The 14,193-nt window shown below is 43.9% G+C and overlaps 1 protein-coding gene across 1 annotated transcript in view; it reads right to left on the bottom strand.

The window, feature by feature from the left end:
- Positions 1 to 8,589, bottom strand: part of LOC148535422 (solute carrier organic anion transporter family member 1C1-like) — a 162,652-nt gene extending 154,063 nt beyond the window's left edge. Inside the window, exon 1 of the mRNA XM_088462659.1 lies at positions 8,467 to 8,589. Coding sequence (XP_088318785.1) covers positions 8,467 to 8,490 — 24 coding nt within the window. The 5' untranslated portion in view covers positions 8,491 to 8,589. The remainder of the gene's footprint in view (positions 1 to 8,466) is intronic.
- Positions 8,590 to 14,193: the final 5,604 nt, after the last annotated feature.

Here is a 14,193-nt window from a genome sequence, read left to right as displayed (position 1 = left end):
TCTCTATGCGTTCTTCTCTCCTCTGTCCTGTACAGTGTGTGTTACTGCCCATGTGCTGATCTCTATGCGTTCTTCTCTCCTCTGTCCTGTACGGTGTGTGTTACTGCTCATGTGCTGCTCTCTATGCGTTCTTCTCTCCTCTGTCCTGTACTGTGTGTGTTACTGCTCATGTGCTGCTCTCTATGCGTTCTTCTCTCCTCTGTCCTGTACAGTGTGTGTTACTGCTCATGTGCTGCTCTCTATGCGTTCTTCTCTCCTCTGTCCTGTACGGTGTGTGTTACTGCTCATGTGCTGCTCTCTATGCGTTCTTCTCTCCTCTGTCCTGTACAGTGTGTTACTGCTCATGTGCTGCTCTCTATGCGTTCTTCTCTCCTCTGTCCTGTACAGTGTGTTACTGCTCATGTGCTGCTCTCTATGCGTTCTTCTCTCCTCTGTCCTGTACAGTGTGTTACTGCTCATGTGCTGCTCTCTATACGTTCTTCTCTCCCCTGTCCTGTACAGTGTGTTACTGCTCATGTGCTGCTCTCTATGCGTTCTTCTCTCCTCTGTCCTGTACAGTGTGTGTTACTGCTCTTGTGCTGCTCTCTATGCGTTCTTCTCTCCTCTGTCCTGTACAGTGTGTGTTACTGCTCATGTGCTGCTCTCTATGCGTTCTTCTCTCCTCTGTCCTGTACAGTGTGTGTTACTGCTCATGTGCTGCTCTCTATGCGTTCTTCTCTCCCCTGTCCTGTACAGTGTGTGTTACTGCTCATGTGCTGCTCTCTATGCGTTCTTCTCTCCTCTGTCCTGTACAGTGTGTGTTACTGCTCTTGTGCTGCTCTCTATACGTTCTTCTCTCCTCTGTCCTGTACAGTGTGTGTTACTGCTCATGTGCTGCTCTCTATGCGTTCTTCTCTCCTCTGTCCTGTACAGTGTGTGTTACTGCTCATGTGCTGCTCTCTATGCGTTCTTCTCTCCCCTGTCCTGTACAGTGTGTTACTGCTCATGTGCTGCTCTCTATACGTTCTTCTCTCCTCTGTCCTGTACAGTGTGTGTTACTGCTCTTGTGCTGCTCTCTATGCGTTCTTCTCTCCTCTGTCCTGTACGGTGTGTGTTACTACCCATGTGCTGCTCTCTATGGGTTCTTCTCTCCTCTGTCCTGTACAGTGTGTGTTACTGCTCATGTGCTGCTCTCTATGCGTTCTTCTCTCCTCTGTCCTGTACAGTGTGTGTTACTGCGCATGTGCTGCTCTCTATGCGTTCTTCTCTCCTCTGTCCTGTACAGTGTGTGTTACTGCTCATGTGCTGTTCTCTATGCGTTCTTCTCTCCTCTGTCCTGTACAGTGTGTTACTGCTCATGTGCTGCTCTCTATGCGTTCTTCTCTCCTGTACAGTGTGTTACTGCTCATGTGCTGCTCTCTATACGTTCTCTCTCCTCTGTCCTGTACAGTGTGTTACTGCTCATGTGCTGCTCTCTATGCGTTCTTCTCTCCTCTGTCCTGTACAGTGTGTTACTGCTCATGTGCTGCTCTCTATACGTTCTTCTCTCCCCTGTCCTGTACAGTGTGTTACTGCTCATGTGCTGCTCTCTATGCGTTCTTCTCTCCTCTGTCCTGTACAGTGTGTGTTACTGCTCATGTGCTGTTCTCTATGCGTTCTTCTCTCCTCTGTCCTGTACAGTGTGTGTTACTGCTCATGTGCTGCTCTCTATGCGTTCTTCTCTCCTCTGTCCTGTACAGTGTGTGTTACTGCTCATGTGCTGCTCTCTATGCGTTCTTCTCTCCCCTGTCCTGTACAGTGTGTGTTACTGCTCATGTGCTGCTCTCTATGCGTTCTTCTCTCCTCTGTCCTGTACAGTGTGTGTTACTGCTCTTGTGCTGCTCTCTATACGTTCTTCTCTCCTCTGTCCTGTACAGTGTGTGTTACTGCTCATGTGCTGCTCTCTATGCGTTCTTCTCTCCTCTGTCCTGTACAGTGTGTGTTACTGCTCATGTGCTGCTCTCTATGCGTTCTTCTCTCCCCTGTCCTGTACAGTGTGTGTTACTGCTCATGTGCTGCTCTCTATGCGTTCTTCTCTCCTCTGTCCTGTACAGTGTGTGTTACTGCTCTTGTGCTGCTCTCTATGCGTTCTTCTCTCCTCTGTCCTGTACGGTGTGTGTTACTACCCATGTGCTGCTCTCTATGGGTTCTTCTCTCCTCTGTCCTGTACAGTGTGTGTTACTGCTCATGTGCGGCTCTCTATGCGTTCTTCTCTCCTCTGTCCTGTACAGTGTGTGTTACTGCGCATGTGCTGCTCTCTATGCGTTCTTCTCTCCTCTGTCCTGTACAGTGTGTGTTACTGCTCATGTGCTGTTCTCTATGCGTTCTTCTCTCCTCTGTCCTGTACAGTGTGTGTTACTGCTCATGTGCTGCTCTCTATACGTTCTTCTCTCCTCTGTCCTGTACAGTGTGTGTTACTGCTCATGTGCTGCTCTCTATGCGTTCTTCTCTCCTCTGTCCTGTACGCTGTGTGTTACTGCTCATGTGCTGCTCTCTATGCGTTCTTCTCTCCTCTGTCCTGTATGGTGTGTGTTACTGCTCATGTGCTGCTCTCTATGCGTTCTTCTCTCCTCTGTCCTGTACAGTGTGTGTTACTCCTCATGTGCTGTTCTCTATGCGTTCTTCTCTCCTCTGTCCTGTACAGTGTGTTACTGCTCATGTGCTGCTCTCTATGCGTTCTTCTCTCCTCTGTCCTGTACAGTGTGTGTTACTGCGCATGTGCTGCTCTCTATGCGTTCTTCTCTCCTCTGTCCTGTACAGTGTGTGTTACTGCTCATGTGCTGCTCTCTATGCGTTCTTCTCTCCTCTTTCCTGTACGGTGTGTGTTACTGCCCATGTGCTGATCTCTATGCGTTCGTCTCTCCTCTGTCCTGTACAGTGTGTGTTACTGCGCATGTGCTGCTCTCTATGCGTTCTTCTCTCCTCTGTCCTGTACAGTGTGTGTTACTGCGCATGTGCTGCTCTCTATGCGTTCTTCTCTCCTCTGTCCTGTACAGTGTGTGTTACTGCGCATGTGCTGCTCTCTATGTGTTCTTCTCTCCTCTGTCCTGTACAGTGTGTTACTGCTCATGTGCTGCTCTCTATACGTTCTTCTCTCCTCTGTCCTGTACGGTGTGTGTTACTGCTCATGTGCTGCTCTCTATGCGTTCTTCTCTCCTCTGTCCTGTACAGTGTGTGTTACTGCTCATGTGCTGCTCTCTATGCGTTCTTCTCTCCTCTGTCCTGTACAGAGTGTTACTGCTCATGTGCTGCTCTCTATACGTTCTTCTCTCCTCTGTCCTGTACAGTGTGTGTTACTGCTCATGTGCTGCTCTCTATGCGTTCACTCTCCTCTGTCCTGTACAGTGTGTGTTACTGCTCATGTGCTGCTCTCTATGCGTTCACTCTCCTCTGTCCTGTACAGTGTGTGTTACTGCTCATGTGCTGCTCTCTATGCGTTCTTCTCTCCTCTGTCCTGTACAGTGTGTGTTACTGCCCATGTGCTGCTCTCTATACGTTCTTCTCTCCTCTGTCCTGTACAGTGTGTGTTACTGCTCATGTGCTGCTCTCTATACGTTCTTCTCTCCTCTGTCCTGTACAGTGTGTGTTACTGCTCATGTGCTGCTCTCTATACGTTCTTCTCTCCTCTGTCCTGTACAGTGTGTGTTACTGCCCATGTGCTGCTCTCTATGCGTTCTTCTCTCCTCTGTCCTGTACATTGTGTGTTACTGCCCATGTGCTGCTCTCTATGCGTTCTTCTCTCCTCTGTACTGTACAGTGTGTGTTACTGCTCATGTGCTGATCTCTATGCGTTCTTCTCTCCTCTGTCCTGTACAGTGTGTGTTACTGCTCATGTGCTGCTCTCTATGCGTTCTTCTCTCCTCTGTCCTGTACAGTGTGTGTTACTGCTCATGTGCTGCTCTCTATGCGTTCTTCTCTCCTCTGTCCTGTACGGTGTGTGTTACTGCTCATGTGCTGCTCTCTATACGTTCTTCTCTCCTCTGTCCTGTACAGTGTGTGTTACTGCTCATGTGCTGTTCTCTATGCGTTCTTCTCTCCTCTGTCCTGTACGGTGTGTGTTACTGCTCATGTGCTGCTCTCTATGCGTTCTTCTCTCCTCTGTCCTGTACAGTGTGTTACTGCTCATGTGCTGCTCTCTATGCGTTCTTCTCTCCTCTGTCCTGTACGGTGTGTGTTACTGCTCATGTGCTGCTCTCTATACGTTCTTCTCTCCTCTGTCCTGTACAGTGTGTGTTACTGCTCATGTGCTGCTCTCTATACGTTCTTCTCTCCTCTGTCCTGTACAGTGTGTGTTACTGCTCATGTGCTGCTCTCTATGCGTTCTTCTCTCCTCTGTCCTGTACAGTGTGTGTTACTGCTCATGTGCTGTTCTCTATGCGTTCTTCTCTCCTCTGTCCTGTACGGTGTGTGTTACTGCTCATGTGCTGCTCTCTATGCGTTCTTCTCTCCTCTGTCCTGTACAGTGTGTTACTGCTCATGTGCTGCTCTCTATGCGTTCTTCTCTCCTCTGTCCTGTACAGTGTGTGTTACTGCTCATGTGCTGTTCTCTATGCGTTTTTCTCTCCTCTGTCCTGTACGGTGTGTGTTACTGCTCATGTGCTGCTCTCTATACGTTCTTCTCTCCTCTGTCCTGTAGAGTGTGTTACTGCTCATGTGCTGCTCTCTATGCTTTCTTCTCTCCTCTGTCCTGTACAGTGTGTGTTACTGCTCATGTGCTGCTCTCTATGCGTTCTTCTCTCCTCTGTCCTGTACAGTGTGTGTTACTGCTCATGTGCTGTTCTCTATGCGTTCTTCTCTCCTCTGTCCTGTACGGTGTGTGTTACTGCTCATGTGCTGCTCTCTATACGTTCTTCTCTCCTCTGTCCTGTAGAGTGTGTTACTGCTCATGTGCTGCTCTCTATGCTTTCTTCTCTCCTCTGTCCTGTACAGTGTGTTACTGCTCATGTGCTGCTCTCTATACGTTCTTCTCTCCCCTGTCCTGTACAGTGTGTGTTACTGCTCATGTGCTGCTCTCTATGCGTTCTTCTCTCCTCTGTCCTGTACAGTGTGTGTTACTGCTCTTGTGCTGCTCTCTATACGTTCTTCTCTCCTCTGTCCTGTACAGTGTGTTACTGCTCATGTGCTGCTCTCTATACGTTCTTCTCTCCTCTGTCCTGTACAGTGTGTGTTACTGCGCATGTGCTGCTCTCTATGCGTTCTTCTCTCCTCTGTCCTGTACAGTGTGTGTTACTGCCCATGTGCTGCTCTCTATGCGTTCTTCTCTCCTCTGTCCTGTACAGTGTGTGTTACTGCTCATGTGCTGATCTCTATGCGTTCTTCTCTCCTCTGTCCTGTACATTGTGTGTTACTGCTCATGTGCTGCTCTCTATGCGTTCTTCTCTCCTCTGTCCTGTACGGTGTGTGTTACTGCTCATGTGCTGCTCTCTATGCGTTCTCTCTGTCCTGTACGGTGTGTGTTACTGCTCATGTGCTGCTCTCTATACGTTCTTCTCTCCTCTGTCCTGTACAGTGTGTGTTACTGCTCATGTGCTGCTCTCTATGCGTTCTTCTCTCCTCTGTCCTGTACAGTGTGTGTTACTGCTCATGTGCTGCTCTCTATGCGTTCTTCTCTCCTCTGTCCTGTACGGTGTGTGTTACTGCTCATCTGCTGCTCTCTATGCGTTCTTCTCTCCTCTGTCCTGTACAGTGTGTTACTGCTCATGTGCTGCTCTCTATGCGTTCTTCTCTCCTCTGTCCTGTACAGTGTGTTACTGCTCATGTGCTGCTCTCTATGCGTTCTTCTCTCCTCTGTCCTGTACAGTGTGTTACTGCTCATGTGCTGCTCTCTATACGTTCTTCTCTCCCCTGTCCTGTACAGTGTGTGTTACTGCTCATGTGCTGCTCTCTATGCGTTCTTCTCTCCTCTGTCCTGTACAGTGTGTGTTACTGCTCTTGTGCTGCTCTCTATACGTTCTTCTCTCCTCTGTCCTGTACAGTGTGTTACTGCTCATGTGCTGCTCTCTATACGTTCTTCTCTCCTCTGTCCTGTACAGTGTGTGTTACTGCGCATGTGCTGCTCTCTATGCGTTCTTCTCTCCTCTGTCCTGTACGGTGTGTGTTACTGCTCTTGTGCTGCTCTCTATACGTTCTTCTCTCCTCTGTCCTGTACAGTGTGTTACTGCTCATGTGCTGCTCTCTATGCGTTCTTCTCTCCTCTGTCCTGTACAGTGTGTGTTACTGCTCATGTGCTGCTCTCTATGTGTTCTTCTCTCCTCTGTCCTGTACAGTGTGTGTTACTGCTCATGTGCTGCTCTCTATGCGTTCTTCTCTCCCCTGTCCTGTACAGTGTGTGTTACTGCTCATGTGCTGCTCTCTATGCATTCTTCTCTCCTCTGTCCTGTACAGTGTGTGTTACTGCTCATGTGCTGCTCTCTATGCGTTCTTCTCTCCCCTGTCCTGTACGGTGTGTGTTACTGCGCATGTGCGGCTCTCTATGCGTTCTTCTCTCCTCTGTCCTGTACAGTGTGTGTTACTGCTCATGTGCTGCTCTCTATGCGTTCTTCTCTCCTCTGTCCTGTACAGTGTGTTACTGCTCTTGTGCTGCTCTCTATGCGTTCTTCTCTCCTCTGTCCTGTACAGTGTGTTACTGCTCTTGTGCTGCTCTCTATGCGTTCTTCTCTCCTCTGTCCTGTACGGTGTGTGTTACTACCCATGTGCTGCTCTCTATGGGTTCTTCTCTCCTCTGTCCTGTACAGTGTGTGTTACTGCTCATGTGCTGCTCTCTATGCGTTCTTCTCTCCTCTGTCCTGTACAGTGTGTGTTACTGCGCATGTGCTGCTCTCTATGCGTTCTTCTCTCCTCTGTCCTGTACAGTGTGTGTTACTGCTCATGTGCTGTTCTCTATGCGTTCTTCTCTCCTCTGTCCTGTACAGTGTGTGTTACTGCTCATGTGCTGCTCTCTATGCGTTCTTCTCTCCTCTGTCCTGTACAGTGTGTGTTACTGCTCATGTGCTGCTCTCTATGCGTTCTTCTCTCCTCTGTCCTGTGCAGTGTGTGTTACTGCTCATGTGCTGCTCTCTATGCGTTCTTCTCTCCTCTGTCCTGTGCAGTGTGTGTTACTGCTCATGTGCTGCTCTCTATACGTTCTTCTCTCCTCTGTCCTGTACAGTGTGTGTTACTGCTCATGTGCTGCTCTCTATGCGTTCTTCTCTCCTCTGTCCTGTACGGTGTGTGTTACTGCTCATGTGCTGCTCTCTATGCGTTCTTCTCTCCTCTGTCCTGTACGGTGTGTGTTACTGCTCATGTGCTGCTCTCTATGCGTTCTTCTCTCCTCTGTCCTGTACAGTGTGTGTTACTGCTCATGTGCTGCTCTCTATACGTTCTTCTCTCCTCTGTCCTGTACGGTGTGTGTTACTGCGCATGTGCTGCTCTCTATGCGTTCTTCTCTCCTCTGTCCTGTACAGTGTGTGTTACTGCTCATGTGCTGCTCTCTATGCGTTCTTCTCTCCTCTGTCCTGTACAGTGTGTTACTGCTCATGTGCTGCTCTCTATGCGTTCTTCTCTCCTCTGTCCTGTACAGTGTGTGTTACTGCTCATGTGCTGATCTCTATGCGTTCTTCTCTCCTCTGTCCTGTACAGTGTGTGTTACTGCGCATGTGCTGCTCTCTATGCGTTCTTCTCTCCTCTGTCCTGTACGGTGTGTGTTACTGCTCATGTGCTGCTCTCTATGCGTTCTTCTCTCCTCTGTCCTGTACAGTGTGTGTTACTGAGCATGTGCGGCTCTCTATGCGTTCTTCTCTCCTCTGTCCTGTACGGTGTGTGTTACTGCTCATGTGCGGCTCTCTATGCGTTCTTCTCTCCTCTGTCCTGTACAGTGTGTGTTACTGCGCATGTGCTGCTCTCTATACGTTCTTCTCTCCTCTGTCCTGTACAGTGTGTGTTACTGCTCATGTGCTGCTCTCTATGCGTTCTTCTCTCCTCTGTCCTGTACAGTGTGTGTTACTGCTCATGTGCTGATCTCTATGCGTTCTTCTCTCCTCTGTCCTGTACAGTGTGTGTTACTGCGCATGTGCTGCTCTCTATGCGTTCTTCTCTCCTCTGTCCTGTACAGTGTGTGTTACTGCTCATGTGCTGCTCTCTATGGGTTCTTCTCTCCTCTGTCCTGTACAGTGTGTGTTACTGCTCATGTGCTGCTCTCTATGCGTTCTTCTCTCCTCTGTCCTGTACGGTGTGTGTTACTGCGCATGTGCTGCTCTCTATGCGTTCTTCTCTCCTCTGTCCTATACAGTGTGTGTTACTGCTCTATACCGATTAACCATCTATTTCTGTGAATCTGCTTTCTGACATGTGGCATAACCTCCATTGATCATTGCTGACACCTTTTGACTGTCATAGGATCTGCCAATAAGAATAACAAGTAATATACATATTACAACAATAAATGTCCAAAAATCATTCACCCAGAAATACCTTCAATTCTCCACGGTAGCTCATGATCCCCTTGTGCTCCGTACACTGACTCCCCGAGGACGATCCCTTGTGCTCCGTACACTGACTCCCCGAGGACGATCCCTTGTGCTCCGGACACTGACTCCCCGAGGACGATCCCTTGTGCTCCGTACACTGACTCCCCGAGGACGATCCCTTATGCTCCGGACACTGACACCCCAAGGACGATCCCTTGTGCTCCGGACACTGACACCCCAAGGACGATCCCTTGTGCTCCGGACACTGACACCCCAAGGACGATCCCTTGTGCTCCGGACACTGACACCCCAAGGACGATCCCATGGGACCTGGACAACTTTCTGTGTTAGATGGATCCATTGCTGTTATAATTCAGTTTCTATGATTACAATGTATTATTACAGTAACCATCCCAGTCACTTACTAACTGGTAATGTGTGTGACATATAGCAATTTCATACTGGTTATACTATAACAGCCAGTAGCTTGGTGCCCACAGCTTATACCATAACAACTCCATACTGGTTATACCATAGCAACTCCATACTGGTTATACCATAGCAACTCCATACTGGTTATACCATAACAACTCCATACTGGTTATACCATAACAACGCCATATACTGGTTATACCATAACAACTCCATACTGGTTATACCATAACAACTCCCTACTGGTTATACCATAACAACTCCCTACTGGTTATACCATAACAACTCCCTACTGGTTATACCATAACAACTCCCTACTGGTTATACCATAACAACTCCATACTGGTTATACCATAACAACTCGATACTGGTTATACCATAACAACTCCATACTGGTTATACCATAACAACTCCATACTGGTTATACCATAACAACTCCATACTGGTTATACCATAACAACGCCATATACTGGTTATACCATAACAACTCCATACTGGTTATACCATAACAACTCCATACTGGTTATACCATAACAACTCCCTACTGGTTATACCATAACAACTCCCTACTGGTTATACCATAACAACTCCATACTGGTTATACCATAACAACTTCATACTGGTTATACCATAGCAACTCCATACTGGTTATACCATAACAACTCCATACTGGTTATACCATAACAACTCCCTACTGGTTATACCATAACAACTCCCTACTGGTTATACCATAACAACTTCATACTGGTTATACCATAACAACTCCCTACTGGTTATACCATAGCAACTCCATACTGGTTATACCATAGCAACTCCATACTGGTTATACAATAGCAACTCCATACTGGTTATACAATAACAACTCCATACTAGTACAGGTTGAGTCTCCCATATCCAAATATTCCGAAATACGGAATATTTTTAGTATGACTGAGAAACTGAAACCATTGCTTTCTGATGGTTCATTGTACACAAACTTTGTTTAAAGCACAAATTATTAAAAATATTATATAAAATAAACCTGCAGGCTCTGTGTGTATAAGGTGTATATAATATCTGCAGGCTGTGTGTATAAGGTGTATATGAAACATACATGAATTTCATGTATGTACACAAACTTTTTTTGATGCACAAAATTATTACAAATATAGTATAAAATGACTTGCCGGCTGTGTGTATAAGGTGTATATAACACATAAATGCTTTCTGTGTGTATATTTTGGTCCCATTCCCAAGATATTTCATTATTTTATGCAAATATTCCAAAATATGGAATATTCCGATATCCAAAATACCCATGGTCGTAAGCATTTTGGATACGGGAGACTCAACCTGTAATACCATAACAACTCCATACTGGTTATACCATAACAGCTTCATACTGGTTATACCATAACAACTCCATACTGGTTATACCATAACAACTCCATACTGGTTATACCATAACAGCTTCATACTGGTTATACCATAACAACTCCATACTGGTTATACCATAACAACTCCATACTGGTTATACCATAACGGCTTCATACTGGTTATACCATAACGACTCCATACTGGTTATACCATAACGACTCCATACTGGTTATACCATAACGACTCCATACTGGTTATACCATAACGACTCCATTCTGGTTATACCATAACAGCTTCATACTGGTTATACCATAACAACTCCATACTGGTTATACCATAACAACTCCATACTGGTTATACCATAACAACTCCATACTGGTTATACCATAACAGCTTCATACTGGTTATACCATAACAGCTTCATACTGGTTATACCATAACAACTCCCTACTGGTTATACCATAACAACTCCCTACTGGTTATACCATAACAACTCCCTACTGGTTATACCATAGCAACTCCATACTGGTTATACCATAACAACTCCATACTGGTTATACCATAACAACTCCATACTGGTTATACCATAACAACTCCATACTGGTTATACCATAGCAACTCCATACTGGTTATACCATAGCAACTCCATACTGGTTATACCATAACAACTCCATACTGGTTATACCATAACAACTCCATACTGGTTATACCATAACAACTTCATACTGGTTATACCATAACAACTCCATACTGGTTATACCATAACAACTCCATACTGGTTATACCATAACAACTCCATACTGGTTATACCATAACAACTCCATACTGGTTATACCATAGCAACTCCATACTGGTTATACAATAACAACTCCATACTAGTACAGGTTGAGTCTCCCATATCCAAATATTCCGAAATACGGAATATTTTTAGTATGACTGAGAAACTGAAACCATTGCTTTCTGATGGTTCAATGTACACAAACTTTGTTTAAAGCACAAATTATTAAAAATATTATATAAAATATACCTGCAGGCTGTGTGTGTATAAGGTGTATATAATATCTGCAGGCTGTGTGTATAAGATGTATATGAAACATACATGAATTTCAAGTATGTACACAAACTTTTTTTGATGCACAAAATTATTACAAATATAGTATAAAATGACTTGCCGGCTGTGTGTATAAGGTGTATATAACACATAAATGCATTCTGTGTGTGTATATTTTGGTCCCATTCCCAAGATATTTCATTATTTTATGCAAATATTCCAAAATACGGAATATTCCCATATCCAAAATACCCATGGTTCTAAGCATTTTGGATACGGGAGACTCAACCTGTAATACCATAACAACTCCATATTGGTTATACTATAACAACTCCATACTGCTTATACCATAACAGCTTCATACTGGTTATACCATAACAACTCCATACTGGTTATACCATAACAACTCCATACTGGTTATACCATAACAACTCCATACTGGTTATACCATAACAGCTTCATACTGGTTATACCATAACAACTCCATACTGGTTATACCATAACAACTCCATACTGGTTATACCATAACAACTCCATACTGGTTATACCATAACAGCTTCATACTGGTTATACCATAACAGCTTCATACTGGTTATACCATAACAGCTTCCTACTGGTTATACCATAACAACTCCATACTGGTTATACCATAACAACTCCATACTGGTTATACCATAACAGCTTCATACTGGTTATACCATAACAGCTTCATACTGGTTATACCATAACAGCTTCCTACTGGTTATACCATAACAACTCCCTACTGGTTATACCATAACAACTCCCTACTGGTTATACCATAACAACTTCATACTGGTTATACCATAACAACTCCCTACTGGTTATACCATAGCAACTCCATACTGGTTATACCATAGCAACTCCATACTGGTTATACAATAGCAACTCCATACTGGTTATACAATAACAACTCCATACTAGTACAGGTTGAGTCTCCCATATCCAAATATTCCGAAATACGGAATATTTTTAGTATGACTGAGAAACTGAAACCATTGCTTTCTGATGGTTCATTGTACACAAACTTTGTTTAAAGCACAAATTATTAAAAATATTATATAAAATAAACCTGCAGGCTCTGTGTGTATAAGGTGTATATAATATCTGCAGGCTGTGTGTATAAGGTGTATATGAAACATACATGAATTTCATGTATGTACACAAACTTTTTTTGATGCACAAAATTATTACAAATAAAGTATAAAATGACTTGCCGGCTGTGTGTATAAGGTGTATATAACACATAAATGCTTTCTGTGTGTATATTTTGGTCCCATTCCCAAGATATTTCATTATTTTATGCAAATATTCCAAAATATGGAATATTCCGATATCCAAAATACCCATGGTCGTAAGCATTTTGGATACGGGAGACTCAACCTGTAATACCATAACAACTCCATACTGGTTATACCATAACAGCTTCATACTGGTTATACCATAACAACTCCATACTGGTTATACCATAACAACTCCATACTGGTTATACCATAACAGCTTCATACTGGTTATACCATAACAACTCCATACTGGTTATACCATAACAACTCCATACTGGTTATACCATAACGGCTTCATACTGGTTATACCATAACGACTCCATACTGGTTATACCATAACGACTCCATACTGGTTATACCATAACGACTCCATACTGGTTATACCATAACGACTCCATTCTGGTTATACCATAACAGCTTCATACTGGTTATACCATAACAACTCCATACTGGTTATACCATAACAACTCCATACTGGTTATACCATAACAACTCCATACTGGTTATACCATAACAGCTTCATACTGGTTATACCATAACAGCTTCATACTGGTTATACCATAACAACTCCCTACTGGTTATACCATAACAACTCCCTACTGGTTATACCATAACAACTCCCTACTGGTTATACCATAGCAACTCCATACTGGTTATACCTTAACAACTCCATACTGGTTATACCATAACAACTCCATACTGGTTATACCATAACAACTCCATACTGGTTATACCATAGCAACTCCATACTGGTTATACCATAGCAACTCCATACTGGTTATACCATAACAACTCCATACTGGTTATACCATAACAACTCCATACTGGTTATACCATAACAACTTCATACTGGTTATACCATAACAACTCCATACTGGTTATACCATAACAACTCCATACTGGTTATACCATAACAACTCCATACTGGTTATACCATAACAACTCCATACTGGTTATACCATAGCAACTCCATACTGGTTATACAATAACAACTCCATACTAGTACAGGTTGAGTCTCCCATATCCAAATATTCCGAAATACGGAATATTTTTAGTATGACTGAGAAACTGAAACCATTGCTTTCTGATGGTTCAATGTACACAAACTTTGTTTAAAGCACAAATTATTAAAAATATTATATAAAATATACCTGCAGGCTGTGTGTGTATAAGGTGTATATAATATCTGCAGGCTGTGTGTATAAGATGTATATGAAACATACATGAATTTCAAGTATGTACACAAACTTTTTTTGATGCACAAAATTATTACAAATATAGTATAAAATGACTTGCCGGCTGTGTGTATAAGGTGTATATAACACATAAATGCATTCTGTGTGTATATTTTGGTCCCATTCCCAAGATATTTCATTATTTTATGCAAATATTCCAAAATACGGAATATTCCCATATCCAAAATACCCATGGTTCTAAGCATTTTGGATACGGGAGACTCAACCTGTAATACCATAACAACTCCATATTGGTTATACCATAACAGCTTCTTACTGGTTATACCATAACAACTCCATACTGGTTATACTATAACAACTCCATACTGCTTATACCATAACAGCTTCATACTGGT

The sequence above is a fragment of the Taudactylus pleione genome, unplaced genomic scaffold, assembly GCF_031769625.1.
Source record: "Taudactylus pleione unplaced genomic scaffold, aTauple2 ptg000052l, whole genome shotgun sequence".
Classification (NCBI taxonomy): Eukaryota; Metazoa; Chordata; class Amphibia; order Anura; family Myobatrachidae; genus Taudactylus; species Taudactylus pleione.
The sequence above is the reverse complement of the archived record's forward strand: the minus strand, read 5'-3'. Positions and strand labels throughout refer to the sequence as shown.